This window comes from Molothrus ater, chromosome Z (genome assembly GCF_012460135.2).
Source record: "Molothrus ater isolate BHLD 08-10-18 breed brown headed cowbird chromosome Z, BPBGC_Mater_1.1, whole genome shotgun sequence".
Taxonomy (NCBI): Eukaryota; Metazoa; Chordata; class Aves; order Passeriformes; family Icteridae; genus Molothrus; species Molothrus ater.
In genome coordinates, this window is record NC_050511.2 from 9,823,930 (window position 1) to 9,842,055 (window position 18,126).

An 18,126-nucleotide genomic window follows, 5' to 3' on the forward strand; every position below is an offset into this window, starting at 1 on the left:
AGTGAGCAAGGCCTGTCCAGGAGCCCCCATACAACTCCTCTTTTCAGAGGGCTAAAGTCCTTTTCAAGTACAGTGTCCATGCCGCATCACAGAGAGATCTCTCTTCCATTGTGTGCACTGTGTTGTTTTGGGGTACTGGGAATGCTTGGGTGCCACAGGAGTAGGCACAGGAGAAGTTGTTTGGGGGATCTGGGCCCTGATCATGGTGGGGGGGCTCAATACAGACTGCCATTGTTAACCTGTGCCTCCCTGTGCCAGCACGCAGCCAAGCAGGCCGCCGCCTCGGCCACGCAGACCATCGCCGCCGCGCAGCACGCCTCCTCCTCCAACAAGAACCCCGCTGCTCAGCAGCAGCTGGTGCAGAGCTGCAAGGTAAGGGCCTGGGCCTGATCCCAGCATCTCCTGTGCTCCCTCTCCCTGTCTCATCTCTCGTTAGCTATGCTGGTGTTTCCTGCTCCACCACAGTGGTCAGACTGGACCCTGGGGTTCTGACTTAGGTCCTCTAGGAGCTGGTCTTTTGATCACTGGTCCTGGGTTGAATCCATGTGTGATCCTCTCCAGTGACCCTATTCTCTGGCAGGTGGTGGCAGAGCAGATCCCGATGCTGGTGCAAGGTGTGCGAGGAAGCCAGTCCCAGCCTGATAGCCCCAGTGCCCAGCTGGCTCTCATTGCTGCCAGCCAGAACTTCCTGCAGGTACCTGTGCTGCCCAGAGCCTCCCATGCCAGCTCTGGCATTACAGCTTTCCTACTGTGCCTGTCCCTTTTAAGACACTGGGAGATCTTCTGCACACAGGCAGCTGAGTTGCTGCCTATTTGTTCCCTTCTCACTGCTTTTTTTTCTGGCCCAACAGCCCGGTGGGAAGATGGTAGCTGCAGCCAAGGCCACTGTCCCCACCATAACGGACCAAGCCTCTGCTATGCAGCTCAGCCAGTGTGCCAAGAACTTGGCTGCAGCTCTGGCTGAGCTCCGCACAGCAGCCCAGAAGGTGAGAGGCTGAGTCCCATCCTGCAGTGAGACACCAGCTGTGCAGAGCTGGTGGGGACAGCCTGGTGGCAGGTTCTGGTCTCTGCTGCAGCCCAGGTGGGCTCAGTGGTCACCTGCTCACCTTCCCTTCTGCTCTGTCACAGGCTCAGGAGGCGTGTGGACCTCTGGAGATAGACTCTGCACTGGGTCTGGTGCAGAGCCTGGAGAGGGACTTGCAGGAAGCCAAGGCTGCTGCCCGTGATGGCAAACTCAAGCCTCTTCCAGGAGAGACGGTGAGGGTGCAGGGAAGGGTGGCTCAGGGTGGACTCTGGGACAGTGGAGTTGCCAAAGGTGCAGCTCACCAGCATGTCCCAACTTGGCCCCCTGCAGATGGAGAAGTGTGCCCAGGACCTGGGGAACAGCACCAAAGCTGTCAGCTCTGCCATTGCTCACCTCTTGGGAGAAGTGGCCCAGGGCAATGAGAACTACACAGGTACTGGCCTCACAACAGGGCTGGGGGAAGGGGCACTGAGCTGACAGGCATTGACCTCTCCATCCCCCCAGGAATTGCTGCCCGGGAAGTGGCCCAGGCCCTGCGCTCACTCAGCCAGGCTGCCCGTGGTGTGGCAGCCAACACCTCCGACCCGCAGGCACAGAGTGCCATGCTGGAGTGTGCCAGTGATGTCATGGACAAAGCCAACAACCTCATTGAAGAGGCCCGGAAAGCAGTGGCCAAACCTGGGGACCCAGAGAGCCAGCAGCGCCTGGCCCAGGTGGGGACAGGGGGTACCCCAGGCTGTGGGAAGGGTGTGGGTCTGGCTGGGAGGTGGTGACCTCTCTTTGCTTCCCTGCAGGTGGCCAAGGCAGTGTCGCAGGCCCTGAACCGCTGTGTTAACTGCCTGCCAGGGCAGCGGGACGTGGACGCTGCCATCCGCATGGTGGGAGAGGCCAGCAAGAGGCTGCTCTCAGATTCGGTGAGCTGAGCTGGGGCAGGAGGGGAAGGGGAAAATCTGGCGATGCAGGCTGGTCCAACTGCCGGGTCACTCTTGCATATCCCCAAGCATGTGCCAGACTTTCATCTGCCATCTCCACTCATATCTCTGCCTCTCCTAATCTCTCTCCTTCCTTCCAGTTCCCTCCCAGCACCAAGAGCTTCCAGGAGGCGCAGAGCCAGCTGAACCAGGCAGCAGCAGGGCTCAATCAGTCTGCCAATGAGCTGGTTCAGGCGTCGCGTGGCACCCCTCAAGACCTGGCCAAGTCCTCTGGCAAATTCGGACATGACTTCAATGAATTCCTGCAGGCAGGAGTGGAGATGGCCAGCCAGTCCCCGGTGAGAGGAAATGCTTGTTGGGGTATCCTAAATGAAGGGAGAGATTTGGGATATCTGAGAAGGTAGCTGATCAAAGACAGAGTGGCCAGACAGTGGTGGTTAGGGTGGCTGTGGCCAATGCAGCCAGGGAGATGAGGACTGGAGCTGTGCAAAACCACAGCAACAGGGAGAAGGTGGCTTAGGTTAGTTCAGCAAGAATTCATGTTTCCTTGCTGTTGGCGGACAAGTTGGATGAAGGGAACTAGCTCAGCTTGAAAATCCCCAGAGAAGACCCAGGGTGGGTGTAGACTTTAAAAGGTGCTGCAGAAAACTCATTTTGGCTTATTGCAGAATAAAGAGGACCAGGCACAGGTAGTGTCGAACTTGAAGAGCATTTCCATGTCCTCCAGCAAGCTGCTGCTGGCTGCAAAGGCTCTCTCAGCTGACCCTGCTGCCCCCAACCTCAAAAATCAGCTGGCAGCAGCAGCACGGTAAGAGGAGCTGCTCCTTGAGAGCTGCTGGCCATAGACAGTAGTGGGGCTGGGTGGTGGGGCATGCATTGATCTGTGGATCTTTCTCCCGTGTCCCTGGCAGGGCTGTGACTGACAGCATTAACCAGCTGATCACCATGTGCACCCAGCAGGCCCCAGGCCAAAAGGAGTGTGACAATGCCCTGCGAGAGCTGGAGGTAAGAAGCCACATATTGACAAGGCACTGGAGGGGTTGAGATGTTGGGTATGGGGGAAGCTGCACCCCACTGCAAGGACTAGGAGGGAATGAAGAGGAGCTGCAGGTGGAGGATGCAGAACTTTCCTCTGGGTGTGACACCTGTGTCCCTGCAGACAGTGAAGGAATTGTTGGAGAACCCCACCCAGACTGTCAATGACATGTCCTACTTCAACTGCCTTGACAGTGTCATGGAGAACTCCAAGGTAAGCCCTGAATGGAGGTTTAGGGAAGAACAGGGAGGGCTTGGGAAGGATATATGAACAAAGGGAAAGGTGATTCCTCCCCTACCAATGAAACACAGTGAACTCTGATCCTGGGAGCACTGTGGAAATTGGAGGCGGTCTCCATAATCAGCGTGTGGTGTGTCCTGCAGGTGCTGGGAGAGTCCATGGCTGGCATCTCCCAGAATGCCAAGAACAGCAAGCTGCCTGAGTTTGGCGAGTCCATCAGTGCCGCCTCCAAAGCTCTCTGTGGGCTGACAGAGGCAGCTGCCCAGGTGAGATGCACTCAGTCCCAGCCCTGAGCCTTACCCCAGGGACATAGTTGTTGCATGCACCTCCACCCCTGCCTTTCCAAATCAGTGGAAAATGCTGCCAGACTCCTCAGCAGCCCGTGCTCTCTGTCAGACTCCCTGCAGTGTGCAGGCTCTCTCTCACCACATCTCCCATGTTCCTAGGCTGCCTACCTTGTGGGGGTCTCAGACCCCAACAGCCAGGCCGGACAGCAGGGCTTGGTGGATCCCACTCAGTTTGCTAGAGCTAACCAAGCCATCCAGATGGCCTGCCAGAACCTGGTGGACCCTGCGTGTACTCAGTCACAGGTGAGTGTGGGGTGGGGTTCCATTACAGGCATTTGATTGCATCAAAAGGAATGAAGCTAGTTGGAAGTGCTGCATCCCAAGAATTGGCCAAGATGATGGCTAATGTCTCATCAGGCCCCATCAGCTGCACTGGGAACCAGCTGGCAGCTTTGGTGCAGTGGTGGCAGTCCAGACAGGGCATGCAGGATCTTGGTGATCGGGATGCCTGTGGTCACTGGTGCCCTGCACAGGGTGGTGAGAAGGGAGAGCTGTAGGAATAGCGCGTGAATCCTGCCTTACTCTGCTTTCCCCTGCAGGTGCTGTCAGCAGCCACCATCGTAGCAAAGCACACCTCAGCCCTGTGCAACACGTGCCGTCTGGCGTCCTCCCGCACCGCCAATCCTGTGGCCAAGCGCCAGTTCGTCCAGTCGGCCAAGGAGGTGGCCAACAGCACTGCCAACCTGGTGAAGACCATCAAGGTGCGGAGTCCCTTCTGAGGCAGTGCGGTGGTGATGGATTTTGGGGTGTGCAGTGGGGGTTGGGTAACTGCTCTGGTCTCTCCACACCAGGCCCTGGATGGCGAGTTCAACGAAGAGAACCGGGAGCGGTGCCGTGCTGCCACCGCCCCTCTCATAGAGGCTGTGGATAACCTGACAGCCTTCGCTTCCAACCCGGAGTTTGCCACCGTTCCTGCTCAGATCAGCCCAGAGGTGGGATGCTGCTGGGACAGGGAGGATGGAGCCTGGCTGTGACAGGCTTTGCTCTGGGGTGGAGAGAAGGTGTGCCTTCCCTGAGCCTGGGGGGCCTGCACTGAGGGGCTGTGATGGGGAGGTGACAGCAAGCCTTGGGCTTCAAGGGGCTGCTCCAGGGTAAGGGTCTTAGTGGAGGGAGAAACTTCCCATGCACACTCCCTTGCCTCACCTGTTGTCTCCCTGTGCAGGGGCGCAGAGCCATGGAGCCCATTGTCATTTCAGCCAAGACCATGCTGGAGAGCTCTGCTGGCCTCATCCAGACTGCCCGCTCTCTGGCTGTCAACCCCAAGGACCCACCGCAGTGGTCAGTGCTTGCTGGCCACTCACGCACAGTCTCAGACTCCATCAAGAAGCTGATCACCAACATGAGGTGAGCAGAGTCCTTCTGTGGCTGTGGTTCTTTCCCTGCTGGCACATACCTCTGCCCTGAGCAAGCATTCCTGGGGATGTTTTGGCCTATTATCTCCTTGGACACAGCTGGTGCAGGCAGGCAAGGGGCAGGATGGAAGACACTGTCCCTTTTGTCCTTCCTGGAAGCTGCTTCTCCAGTTCTCACAAGGGTTGATGGGAACACACATTGCTGTGCCCAGGCTCTATCACACTGGGTTGCCCCAAAGCCTGGGAGAGGGATCTTGCCCGTCACCAGCACCAGTCAAGGCTGGAGGTGAAGGGGTGGTGTAGCAGCTGCCAGTGCTTGGCTGATTTATCTGTCACTCAGGGACAAAGCTCCAGGACAGCGGGAGTGTGATGAGGCCATTGAGGTCCTGAACAGATGCCTGCGGGAGGTGGACCAGGCATCCCTCGCTGCCATCAGTCAGCAGCTGGCCCTCCGAGAAGATATTTCCCAGGAGGTGGGTCAGGGACATGCTGTGGGCAAGCCTAAGGGACTGGGCATCCTCCCTCAGACTCTCAGCAGCATGAAGGGACCCCAGCCCTGCTGCAGCCTCATGCAACACCCTCTCTTTTTACAGGCATTGCACAATCAGATGATCACAGCTGTCCAGGAGATCAGCAACCTGATCGAGCCTGTGGCTGCTGCGGCACGGGCTGAGGCCTCACAGCTGGGGCATAAGGTAATGGGGGTGTGGCACTTGGTGCCTGGGGAGGAGAGGTACAATGCAGCTGGGGCTGGGAGCTGCTGGTGCTGACACTGCTCTTCCCTAGGTGTCCCAGATGGCTCAGTATTTCGAGCCACTCATTATGGCAGCTGTTGGTGCTGCCTCCAAAACATCCAACCACCAGCAGCAGATGAACCTCCTGGACCAGACCAAAACACTGGCTGAATCCGCCTTGCAGATGCTGTACACAGCCAAGGAGGCTGGTGGGAATCCCAAGGTGAGCAGGAGGGGCACGTGTCAGTGGCCTGCCCTCCTTTGCATGTGGGTGCTGCATGGTGCACACACGTGAGCCAGACATGGAAAACCCAGAGTCAGTGTGCAGCATCCCTGTTGGGAGGGGAGCCACCACCTGTCTTCCCTCACTCTGGCTTCTCCTTGCAGCAAGCTGCCCACACCCAGGAAGCTCTGGAAGAGGCCGTGCAAATGATGAAGGAAGCTGTGGATGACCTGACCACCACCCTGAATGAGGCAGCCAGTGCTGCAGGTGTCGTGGGGGGCATGGTGGACTCCATCACCCAAGCCATCAACCAGGTGAGGGGAGCAAGGAGAGGACCTGGACAGAGCTGGATGTGGGAGAGAGGGAGAGTCAGGGTCAAACCCTACAAGCTAAAGACCTTGTGGGTCAGAGCTAGAGCCAGAATCTCCTGGTGGTCTCTTGCAGCTGGACGAGGGGCCCATGGGTGAGCCAGAAGGTACCTTTGTGGATTACCAGACCACGATGGTGAAGACAGCCAAGGCTATTGCAGTGACTGTGCAGGAAATGGTGGGTGCAAGCAAGCCTGTCACTCTAGAATGCACTGCCTGCCACTGAGTCAGGCTACTGCCCTCCTTACCTGTCCAACTCCTGTTCTTCTTCCATCAACAGGTCACCAAATCCACCACCAACCCAGATGAGCTGGGCATACTGGCCAACCAACTCACCCATGACTATGGGCAGCTGGCACAAGAGGCCAAGCCAGCTGCCCTCACTGCCGAGAACGAGGAGGTGCGAGCCCGGGGGAAGTGCTGGAGTGGGATGTGGGGCAGAGCAGGGGCTGTTGGGGCGTGAGAACAGAGGACAGGGACATTTGAACCTCCCATTGGAGCTGGGGACAGGCAGCTTTCACACCTCCCCTGAAACATGACATAGAAACAAGGAGCAAAGCTGTGTTTCCTTTTTCCTTCCCCTGAGTGGGAGGATTGGGAAAGAGGAGCCGGGTGGCGGGTGTTTCCCAGCGGGTGTCACAGATGCAGGGCTTAGTTCCCTGCTGACTCTGTCACACACACATTCCTCTGCAGATCGGCTCCCACATCAAGCGCCGGGTGCAGGAGCTGGGTGATGGCTGTGCTGCCCTGGTCACCAAGGCTGGAGCCCTGCAGTGCAGCCCCAGCGATGCCTACACCAAGAAGGAGCTGATAGAGAGTGCACGCAAGGTTTCTGAGAAGGTAGGTGTTGAGAGGTCAGTGGTGAAGTGGGAGGGATACTGGATTCAGCCATGTGCCCTTGGAGCCACCACTCCAAGGGTGGTTTCCTGGTCCTGTTGGAATCTGTTGGCTCTCTTGGCCACACTCCCCCTGCCCAGCTGATGGGGTGGAGGATTGATCCCCCTCTGCAGACACTATAACAGCAGCTGGTGGGTGAGTGTGATGCCCAGGTGCTGCAGCCTGCCTGGGAAAACTGACCTACACACTGATGACAGGCCAGGGCTCTCCAGATCAGTTCTTGCAGGGTTGGGCAAAGCATCTGCAAACAATGGTTGCAGCTCATGCTCAGTGATCAGTCTCCCCTTCACCTTTTGCTGGCATCCTGTCCATCAAGCCAATCTAAAGAGCACACTTCTGAAAAACAGATGAAAAAATGTGGCTTAAAAAGTCTAGTTGATATGGGTAGAGAGCAGTGCTTGTCAGCAAAAACACAACAGTAAACACTTGTCAGTTATGCCTGGCATCTGCAACTCTTACTAATTTGAAAGGTAGCTGAATCTAGCATCTCTTAGACCACCAAACATGATAGTTGCAAGGTAAAAATAAATAACTGTAAGCTAAGAAGGGGTGTGCAGACCAAAATATTCCCAGTTCCTCTCCTTGGTATGAAGCAGCGCCACCCTTGGGGGTGTTGGAGGTGTGTGCAGTGAAGGTTCCCTGAACCTGCTCTGCTCCCCTAGTCACTTTACTCATACCCCACAGGTGTCTCATGTGCTGGCAGCTCTTCAGGCTGGGAACCGTGGGACACAAGCCTGCATCACAGCAGCCAGCGCTGTCTCCGGCATCATTGCTGACCTTGACACCACCATCATGTTTGCTACAGCAGGAACCCTCAACCGGGAGAACTCTGAGACCTTTGCTGACCACAGGTACCCAGGCACCCTGTCCAGCCTATGCTCAGCCAGAGACAGGGGTGTCAAGCTGTGTCCAATGGTCTTTCTGAGCTGTGGACCAGCCCCAAGGAGAGCTTCAGGCTCAGGTCATGCTGGCTCAATTTGCCAAAACTTCAGTTTTGGGAAAGCCAGGATCCACAGTCTCTCTGTACCCCAAGGACCATGTGTGCGGTAGAGAGCTGTGTCCTCGCTGACGCACATTTTCTCTCCAGGGAGGGCATCTTGAAGACAGCCAAGGCACTGGTGGAGGACACCAAGGTGTTGGTGCAGAATGCCACAGCCAGCCAGGAGAAGCTAGCCCAGGCAGCCCAGTCCTCTGTGTCCACCATCACCCGCCTGGCAGAGGTGGTGAAGCTGGGTGCTGCCAGCCTGGGATCTGAAGACCCAGAAACCCAGGTGTGATTGGGTGTGTGGGCTGAGTGGAGGCTGCTGTAGCTTGCTTAGCGGGGTTGAGGGATGCAGGTGTCATGTGGTGCTCAGGCTGGATCCCAAGAGTTGGGGAGAGAGGGGGCTGGTGCTAGCTGAGCTGGACTCCTGTGTGCCCTGTGGTGCCCAAATCTCTCACTGCTGAGCCACACCACCCGCAGCCCAAGTGTGACTTTAGCTCAGCCATTCCCCTGATCTTGCTCTCCCCAGGTGGTCCTGATCAATGCTGTGAAGGATGTGGCCAAGGCACTTGGAGACCTGATTGGTGCCACGAAAGCAGCTGCTGGCAAAGCTGGAGATGACCCTGCTGTCTACCAGCTGAAGAACTCTGCCAAGGTCTGTGCTGGTTGTGATGGGAAGAAGGGGAGGAGCCAGTGGGGCTGGAGAAAGAGAAGGGTGTTTTTCTGCCTGTGTGGGCACAGGAACACAACTGGGGTGCAGTCAGGACAAAAGGGTAGGAAGGGACAATAAAAGGTGGAGCACAGCTTGCAGAGGAGCACTTGGGGCAGTTTGAGTGGAGTATGGGGATGGAGCAGTTTGGGACCAATCCACAGGGGAAGGACAGGTGCTGGCAACGGGCCAGAGCTTGTGTGGGAATTCACCTGGCTCTCTCTCTCTCCTCCCATAGGTGATGGTGACAAACGTCACTTCCTTGCTGAAGACAGTGAAGGCTGTTGAGGACGAGGCCACGAAGGGGACACGGGCACTGGAGGCCACCATCGAGCACATTCGCCAGGAGCTGGCGGTGCGTACGGCCGCGGGGCTGTGGCTGCCGCGCTGCTCGCCTGCCGCCCTGCGCCTCACCACTGCCTCTTGCCCCACAGGTCTTCTCCTCCCTGGTGCCTCCTGCCAAGGTCTCCACCCCAGAGGACTTCATCCGCATGACGAAAGGCATCACGATGGCCACAGCCAAAGCGGTGGCCGCTGGCAACTCGTGCCGGCAGGAGGATGTCATCGCCACGGCCAACCTGAGCCGCCGGGCCATCGCAGACATGCTGCGCTCCTGCAAGGTGGGGCGGGCAGTGGGGGTGGATCTCTAGCGCGGATTTGTGGGTGGAGGGGGATGGTGCTGGATGTGAATAGGGGTTTCCCTGTGTCTGGGTTGCAGGAAGCAGCCTACCACCCGGAGGTGAGCGGGGACGTGCGGCAACGGGCGCTGCGCTTCGGCAAGGAGTGTGCTGATGGCTACCTGGAGCTGCTGGAGCACGTGCTGGTGGTGAGTGTCCCCACTCCGGTTTCCAGGGTGGGCAGAGGCTGACCGTGGATTGCCTGGGTGTTCCCCAGATCCCCAAGGTCCTCTGGACTCTTCACCTCTTCCCACTGAACCCTTTGCACAGCCCACATTGCTGCCTGTGCTGGCACAGCGTGTGTCCATGCCCCTGCCATGGAAGCAGATGTCAGAGAGCTCAACAGGCTCTAAGAAAGGTATTTTGCTAGCAACAGATGGAGATTAACTGACTGCAAACAGATGGAGGCTGGAAATCAATAATATGGTAGCATAATCTTGTAAAAATACAGCTTCCAGTAAAAGTGATAGGAATAATGGACCTCAAGCAGTGGGAAAACAAAGTGTCACGCTCACAGCACTATGTGTGGGAGATGAACAGTGCCTGCCATAGCAAAGATAATGACTGGAAGCGCCCACTGCACCCTTTTGATCCAGTCTCCCTCTGCCTGAGTCCTCCCAAGGACTTCAGCTGCAACATTAGTTTACAAGAAGTAAATTAAGCCTCTAGCATGGTAGGAAAGATCCAGCGAAGTCCTTCCAACAGCTTGCATTCTTGGCAAGACCACAGAAGTGGAGTCAGGGGCACTGTGGGGATGTGCACACTCAACCCCTGGTGCTGTGAGATCTCTCAAACAGGACAAAGACTGACAGTGATTCAGCTCTGTGTCAAGGTTGCACTAAGCTGGTTAGTGACAGTCTGCTGTCTGGGATCACCAGCTACAAAGTGGTGGAGCCCAAACTGTGGTTTCCTGCAGGGAAAGCCCCCTTTGGCAGAGGGTAACCAGCACTGGCAGCAGCAGGGGGAGGTGGGCAGGAATTGATGGCTAGAAATGGAAGCTGCGGAGAGGAGAAGTCAAAGGGTGGTTTTATTCAAGGGAGGCAACCACTGGGGTACAGTTCCAAGGGGAGCAGTGAGTTTTCCATCCTCTGCATCTAGATCAAATGTCTGCCTGGAAGATGCTTCAGGCACACATGAATCATGGCAGCCAAGGCTGGAGTGCTGAGTAGAAATTCTCTGGCTGACCTGTTGTTAACAGATGATTAGGCTAATGACTTAGTGTGGCAGTGCCCGAGGTCAGCCTACTTGCAGGAACACGCCATTCCCCTGTATTTTGGGTGTTACCATCCTGCTGCTCTGCAATGTTTTGACTATCATACATTGGAACATCCTTAAAAATGTTCACTGGAGGTGCCTCTTAGTAAGCTTGTAGCCTCCGGGGTGTCTCCAGCTCCAGACAGAGATCATTTAGCAGTTTTAAACACATTGTCAGAGCAGACAGCAGGCTTAATAATAAGGCATTTAGACTAGATGTGCTCATGAGGGCAAACCAGCCATCACTCTGTGCCATCACTCTGAGCCTCATGCTGCTCTGGTCTCTCTGCTGGGATGGCCCAACACAAGGCCAGGAAAAAGCCATGACTTACTTCAGTCTCCACAGCACTGTGGTCTGTGAGGGCAGGAGTGAAGCTCACGGGTCCTGTTTATCAAAAGACAGCAGGTTCCTGGGAAACCACAAGCAGGAAGGATCTAGGGGAATGGGAGGGGAGGTGGCAGATGGCAGATGAGGTGCTGCCTCATTCCCCAGCAGCAGCAAGGTCATTGCTGTACACTTTGTCCCCAAGGGAACCAGTGCCTTCTGCAGAGCATGAACAAGTATGGTTAGGGTTCAAGAATAAGGGTTACTTGTCTCAGGCTGGAAAACATGGCTCCCGGCAGAGGAGTGGGAAAGCCTGCATATTTCACTGGGGAGGGGTAGGAATTTGAGCCTCCATGGGGACTTGGTATTTGGTAACAATAGGTTTCTCCCACCAAAAGCAGAGAGATTCCGTGGCTCAAAACTGCAGTGAAGCAATTCAGGGTGGGGAGAACTAAGGTGCAAAGGGTGTGAGGAGGAGAGAGGATCCATGGCTACTCTGAGTGTAGGTGGCTCCTCTGGCTGTGGGAGCCTCATCCAGGTGCCCTGTGTGCCTCATCTTGCCTGGCCCTGCAAGGCTGAAGTAAGAGCTAATACTGGCAGCACAGCTCCCCAGGATCTCTGATCCTTTGTTCCCACTGCTCCTCTTGGCTGCCCTTCACCCCTTACCAAAAAGTACCCACCTTCCCCTCCCCTCCCCTACCTCCCTTTCCTTCTGGCTGGGGTGTTCACTGCTTTCTTTTCTCTCTTCTCCTTCCTCTCTGTCAGCCGGTGAGTAAGGCAACACTAGAGTGCCTGCTGGTCTCTAACCTCAGCATGAGCCTTGCTCATGGCGTGTCTGTGTGCCCAGCCCAGTGCTGGGGTGGGACTTGTGTGTGTCCACAGGGACCCTGGGGTCCTTGTGTTTGTGTTTGTGTACTCACCCCCGCTCTAGCTGATGGGCAGCTGCTGCCTGTCTGGTGCAAGTTGGGCCAGCAGTGAGCTCTGCTTGTGCATACAGACCCTGTGTGCGTGCACACGTGTGCTGTGGTGTGTGCATGTGTCCCTCCAACCCCAGGGGAGGACCCTTAGGGCACTGCCTGCCACCTCATCCTAATGGGCCAGCCCTCCTTGGCTGGGATGTCACTCCACGGTTTGCCCCTTTGCCCAGCTTGTGTTTGCAAACAAACCTCCAAAATGGGGACAGCAAAGGAGATACAGAGCTTGAAGTGATTTGCAGGGGAGAAATCTTGGTGTGGGTAGCTGCTGAGTGCAGAAAGGCTTGTGCTGAGGGTCTTGTATCTGTAAGATGTCCCAGAAGCTGTAATGCAGAAGGGAAGCTCATCCTATCCTGTGGCACAAAGAGAATAGCCAGACTCACTTGAGAAAGCATCTCAGACAGTGCCTGACATGTACACATGTGGGAGGGGGCTGGGGGATCCCACCCTACTTCCCTGGGGAGTGCACCCCAAACAGACCCATGAAGTTCCCCTTTTCCAGGTGCTTACATCTGCTCCTTCTCCCCAGATCCTGCAGAAGCCAACCCACGAGCTGAAGCAGCAGCTGGCAGGCTTCTCCAAGCGCGTGGCCAGCTCTGTCACTGAGCTCATCCAGGCAGCTGAGGCCATGAAAGGTAAGGAAAGATCCTGCTCAGAGGGGCGTAAACAAGGGCTGGGATTAGGGTGGAGGGCTCAGCAGCTGCTGGAGGAGGCAGGGAAACTGAGAAATGAGACTGCATGCAGGTGTAACCTGCCTGGCTTCCCGGTGTTCCTAGGGACAGAGTGGGTTGACCCAGAAGACCCCACTGTCATCGCTGAGAATGAGCTGCTGGGGGCAGCAGCTGCCATTGAGGCTGCAGCCAAGAAGCTGGAGCAGCTGAAACCAAGAGCCAAGCCCAAGGTAGCAGTGCTGAGCCTTGTCTGACCTTCATGCTCAGCTTGGGGTGGGCTGGGGCTCCCCTGTCTGTGCTTTAGGTTTGAAGGCCCGTCTGACAGCTGGTCCCTCTTCCTGTACTCCTGCTACCTCCCACATCCCCAGCTGTACTTTCCTTGGTTAGCCCATGTCCCGCTGCACCCCATAGCCCTTAATCCAGCTTTATATGTTTGCCTTCAGCCCCCTACAGCCATCCTCCTGTTCTGCTCCATGTGTCCCAGAACTCCTGCTTGGGACTCACACTCTGCTTTTGCCCACAGCAAGCAGATGAGAGCCTGAACTTTGAGGAGCAGATCCTGGAAGCTGCCAAATCCATTGCTGCAGCCACAAGTGCCCTGGTGAAGGCAGCCTCAGCAGCCCAGCGGGAATTAGTGGCCCAAGGAAAAGTAAGGCCATAGGAGGGGAAGAAGAAAATGTAGAGAAGGGTTCTTCCTTCTTCTGGGGCTGCTTGTAACCCTCATGCCTGTGACATGAGGTGTGACCCTTACTCCTCCCCTCCTTCTTCATAGGTGGGTGCCATCCCAGCCAACGCAGTGGATGATGGACAGTGGTCCCAGGGTCTCATTTCAGCCGTGAGTATCAAGGTCATGCTGAGGGGTTGAGGGGGAAACTTTCCTCTTGACTCCTGCTGCAAACACAAGGATGCTCTGCCCTTTTGCTTGTCCTCAGTGGAAGAAGCAGCCGTGTTTCTTCCTCCCTCTCCCACATGCTGTAGAAGCCGGTTCTTTCCATCCCATGCCCCACCACCTCCCTGGAGCCGATCAGGGCTCCTGTACCTCCCCTGACAGCCTCTCTTGCCACAGGCACGCATGGTGGCAGCTGCCACCAACAACCTGTGCGAAGCCGCCAACGCTGCAGTGCAGGGCCATGCCAGTGAGGAGAAGCTCATCTCCTCTGCCAAGCAGGTGGCTGCTTCCACAGCCCAGCTCCTGGTGGCTTGCAAGGTGAAGGCTGATCATGACTCGGAGGCCATGAAGCGGCTCCAGGTGAGTCCTAGGCTGCCTCTTCAGCCCGGTTGTTTGAAGGGTGGCTGGGAGTGGCGTGAGGGCACGTGGATGCTTTCCAGGGCTCATGCTCCCTGCCTGCATGCCATCAGTGGGAAGTTCATTGGAACACAGGCTCCAAGTTGCTTGGTTTTCACTGCTAGCTGTGTGCCAGGCATGTGAGTGATGCTGGGCTGCTCAGCCCGACAGCATTCAGAAACAACGACCTGGCACAGGAATATCTGAAATGGGTGCACTTCCTCACTGATATTCAAGAGGTTAATGTGTGGAGGGCATGTTCTGTAGCACCGTTAATCCTCAGAGGCTGTGGCACACAAGAGGTTAATGCCTGTGTGTTGGGGGGTTAACATGGGGTCTCAGCACTGGGGCCAAGGGCTGGGGAGAGGCAGCAGGGCTGCCTCCCAGTCCCTGCCCTGCTGCTCAGAGAGGAGCCAGAGCCTGCCTGGGAGCAGAAACACCTGAAATGGTCATAAGCGGGTGACAAGGCAGCAAGCCATGTAAAGGAATCCCTGCCTGCAGCTCCCAGCGCTCCTGGCTGCCGGTCCTGCCTGCTGCCCAGCCTGGGGCAGGAGTTCCTTCACACCCCTGGACAGCAGTCATACTCTGGGGCTGTGACTCACACTGATGCTCTCCTCCTCCCCGCTGCAGGCCGCTGGAAATGCCGTGAAGAGGGCATCAGACAATCTGGTGAAGGCAGCGCAGAAGGCAGCTGCTTTCCAGGACCATGATGAAACGGTGGTGGTGAAGGAGAAGATGGTCGGAGGAATTGCACAGGTGAGGAGTGAGGCTGCTCAGGGCTGGAGCAGCTCTAGGTGCCACCACAACCTGTGTGTGCCAGTCTCAGAAGCGTGTCCTACCACCCACCAGTACAGGTCATGTCTTGAGAGCGCCTCACAAAAATGCTGTGAGTCCATCCCACTGTATCATTGCAATGGGCCCCTGGCCGGGTAATAATTGGCATAGACTCCATGTATTAAAGAAGGCTGATTAATATATCTTTATTAAGAAACCCATACTTTTATACCTTAGTTTGCTACAGGTGTACTTGATTGGTCCTTTAGTCCAAACACCATCACCATTGGCTAATAAAGAAACCACCCTTTGGTAAACAAATCTCCATAACACATTCCACATGTTCACAATATGAGGTGCAGCAAGTTAAGAATTGTTTCTCATTCTTTTCTCTGATCTTCTCAGAGACTTTCCCAGAACAATGCCTGGGAAAGTTGTGTTTTGCTCTGTGGCCAGAGAGCTGCTGCCACACCACTGAGCACCAGTTAAACAATGAGGCCTCACCTTATCCTGCCACAAGTAGCAGTGGGTGATGGTGCATGCTCCCAGGAGTGTAAAGCCCTGGCTTCTCCTTGGTGCAGAGCCCACAGTATCCTTTGTGACACAAGGAAAAAGCAGAGCAGTGGGAGAGGATGACATCTACCTAGTGTGGGCTGTCACAGTCCCAGTGCTGGCTCCCTGCAGCTGAGATCCTTTACACAGTACATAGGGCAGAGCTCAGAAGCTGTGCTGTTCTGCTTTATGTCCAGAGTACCATGCTCCCACCCCAGGGACAAACAGTCCTCATGCCCAGTGAGGCAGTGCCTGTGATGGGAGGGCAGCAGCAGCCAGAGAACGCAGCTCTGGCGTTGGCACTGCTGTGGCAGAGGCTCTGGCCATCCCTGTGGGAGGCAGTTGTGACCTTGGGGCTCTCTCCTCCTGGCAGATTATCGCCGCCCAGGAGGAGATGCTGCGCAAGGAGCGGGAGCTGGAGGAGGCGCGGAAGAAGCTGGCAATGATCCGGCAGCAGCAGTACAAGTTCCTGCCCTCGGAGCTGCGGGACGAGGAGCAGAACTGAGCCGCGCGCCCTCCGCTCACCGCACAGACTGCCGCCTGCCCACCTGCCTGCTCCTATTTAAGATGACCCGCCACAAGCGAAGGGCTGTCTGGGCTAGACCAGAGCTCTGCCCGCACCCAGAGCAACGGGACTAACTCAGCTGCCCCTCTAAGACAGTGCTGCAGCAGCAACTCCGCTTCGCTGCCCAGCCACCTTCCCATGCACACCCAAGGCACAATCAGAGCACTCGGAGGGACTCGGTTGGGGTGGGAGCCGGGGCTGCACTGGCTCAGGGCTCACCCGCCAGCCCCGGGGTGCGGGCCCACAGAGCTCTCCACTGCAAGGGGATATTTACTTGTGCCTTCTTCCTTCCCTCTCATGCCCCCTTTTTTCCCTCCTCCACGCGGGATGGGACAGACGAGTGGCTTACCCTCTCCTGTGCCATGGCATGCTGGGAGCAGCCACCCCTCTTTGAGCTCTCACGTGGAGCTGCCTTTCACCTCCAATGCCTTATTGCTGGCTGAATCTTCCTCTGCAGCTATCCTGGAAGACCCTGAGTCCACCCCATGAATATGAGTACTTTTTACAGCCCAGGCCCCTCTGGGCCAGCAGGCAGCAGGGCTGGAAGCCACAGTGCCTCCACTCAGGATGGGGGATGATGTGATGATTTCCCTCCCAGAACTGGTTTTTGCCTTCCTGCAGGGCTTCCCCCCGACTGCGGCCCCAGCCAGCTCTGCCTTCCTCCTTCTCCCCAAGTGCCTGCATTGTTTTCCAAGATTTGCAGTATTTTTGTAACTTTTCCATTTCTCTAGTATTGAGCCTGCAGCTTCCAAAGTTCATTTATTTCCCTGCCTGCTCATGCCCTGCACACTAACACCCAGCTCTCGCCGGGGTCCCGTAGCCCAGCATCCCACCCCTCCTTGGCTCCGGGACCCCCGTCCCTTCCCCTTTGCACTTGCTGAGGCTTCTCTCACCATTTTGATACTTTTAAGCATCCTATATTAAAGATTGAAGGAAACCAGCTCCCTCCCACCCCGGGGTGGGGTGGGGGATGCCAGTGTCTCCTCAGAAAGACGCATTCATCAATAAAATCTGGTTTTCCTGCTTTCTTGCCAACTGGGTATCAAAGGGCCTCTCCAGGAGAAGGGGAGGGCAGGGGGGCCTGGGCGCCTTCCCTCCCAGCAAAGGGACGGGGGGAGTGTACCACGGGTGCTTATACAGCATGGAAAATATTTGAGGCACGTCCAGCCCCAGGCACCCGGCAGGCCGGACCCCCGCTGCCAGCCATGTGCTGGCCTCGCAGGTGCTGCCGGGGGGCCACCACTGCAGGAGGGGATCTTGGGGATTTTGTTTCTTGGGGATTTGGGCTTCAGGGAAGGCAGAGGGGGTATTTGTGTCTGGAGCTCAGCTCCTGGCCCCATTCCTGCTACCAGCCATATATACTCCTGGGTAGGGTGCAGTAGGGGTGCAGGTGGGGCGACTCACACCCCATAGTCACTGGTGGGCCATCAGTGGGGAAGCAGCAGTCTGTTGTGGTGTGGGTCTGGGAATGTGGCCGGAGCCTTCCCGGCTGCCAGCATTGATCTCACGCCCCGAAATAGCCCCCCAGAGCCAACCTGTGCGGGCAGCAGCTGCCCCAGCGTGTCCCCACCTGTTCCCACCCTGTCACTCAGCAGGGATTTGGGGGGCCTAAGCAGTGGCAGGGCAGGCGGAGGTGATGTGGGGTGCAACAGGGACGTTGCAGGGTGCAGCAGGGGCACGGGCAGGTTGGCATGTGTCCTTTGCTTCTGGGGCTGTTCTGGCACTGTGAGCTACAAACATCAGTGGCAAGGACAGCATCCTGCACTATCCCCAACAGCAACCCCCATCCCCCTGTGGTCACGTCCCTGGGGGTGTGGAGGGGCTGTTTCTCCTAAGACACTTACCCCTGGCCAGGCTCCAGGGGGGATTTGTGGCTCTCACAGGCATCCCAGTCCTCCCAGCTGTCCCCTGACAATCTGCGCTGGCCTGACCCAGGCTCTCACCCAGGTACAGGCTTGCACATGGGGCCCTTCAGAGTGTCCAGCAAGGACAGTGAGCGGGCACAGCATGGCACCAGCTCTGGCCTTGTCCTGGCATCCCGGGGACAAGGGAGCTCCAGCACCCCCTGCACAGGGCTGTAAGCACATCCACTGCTGTGTCCTCCAGCTTGGGTACAAGCAAGAGGCGGTGGCATAAATACCAGGGGAGGGACACGGGGGTGTGATTAACCACCACCCCTCAGTCTTACACACTGATCAAAGGGTT

General features: G+C 56.8%; 1 protein-coding gene across 1 annotated transcript in view; it reads left to right on the top strand.

Annotated features, from left to right (window-relative positions):
• TLN1 (talin 1) overlaps positions 1–16,956 on the top strand; it is a 34,889-nt gene extending 17,933 nt beyond the window's left edge. Inside the window, exons 22-57 of the mRNA XM_036403087.2 lie at positions 259–372; positions 581–694; positions 852–986; positions 1,129–1,257; positions 1,355–1,457; positions 1,529–1,737; positions 1,819–1,938; positions 2,097–2,294; positions 2,625–2,764; positions 2,868–2,961; positions 3,116–3,205; positions 3,376–3,498; positions 3,679–3,822; positions 4,119–4,280; positions 4,371–4,511; positions 4,742–4,923; positions 5,272–5,404; positions 5,525–5,626; positions 5,718–5,888; positions 6,053–6,202; positions 6,333–6,434; positions 6,537–6,656; positions 6,950–7,096; positions 7,838–8,004; positions 8,241–8,424; positions 8,665–8,790; positions 9,083–9,199; positions 9,279–9,464; positions 9,563–9,670; positions 12,604–12,709; positions 12,851–12,975; positions 13,269–13,394; positions 13,518–13,580; positions 13,812–13,994; positions 14,661–14,786; positions 15,730–16,956. Coding sequence (XP_036258980.1) covers positions 259–372; positions 581–694; positions 852–986; positions 1,129–1,257; positions 1,355–1,457; positions 1,529–1,737; positions 1,819–1,938; positions 2,097–2,294; positions 2,625–2,764; positions 2,868–2,961; positions 3,116–3,205; positions 3,376–3,498; positions 3,679–3,822; positions 4,119–4,280; positions 4,371–4,511; positions 4,742–4,923; positions 5,272–5,404; positions 5,525–5,626; positions 5,718–5,888; positions 6,053–6,202; positions 6,333–6,434; positions 6,537–6,656; positions 6,950–7,096; positions 7,838–8,004; positions 8,241–8,424; positions 8,665–8,790; positions 9,083–9,199; positions 9,279–9,464; positions 9,563–9,670; positions 12,604–12,709; positions 12,851–12,975; positions 13,269–13,394; positions 13,518–13,580; positions 13,812–13,994; positions 14,661–14,786; positions 15,730–15,861 — 4,872 coding nt within the window. The 3' untranslated portion in view covers positions 15,862–16,956. The remainder of the gene's footprint in view (positions 1–258; positions 373–580; positions 695–851; positions 987–1,128; positions 1,258–1,354; positions 1,458–1,528; positions 1,738–1,818; positions 1,939–2,096; positions 2,295–2,624; positions 2,765–2,867; positions 2,962–3,115; positions 3,206–3,375; positions 3,499–3,678; positions 3,823–4,118; positions 4,281–4,370; positions 4,512–4,741; positions 4,924–5,271; positions 5,405–5,524; positions 5,627–5,717; positions 5,889–6,052; positions 6,203–6,332; positions 6,435–6,536; positions 6,657–6,949; positions 7,097–7,837; positions 8,005–8,240; positions 8,425–8,664; positions 8,791–9,082; positions 9,200–9,278; positions 9,465–9,562; positions 9,671–12,603; positions 12,710–12,850; positions 12,976–13,268; positions 13,395–13,517; positions 13,581–13,811; positions 13,995–14,660; positions 14,787–15,729) is intronic.
• The last annotated feature ends 1,170 nt before the right edge of the window (positions 16,957–18,126 follow it).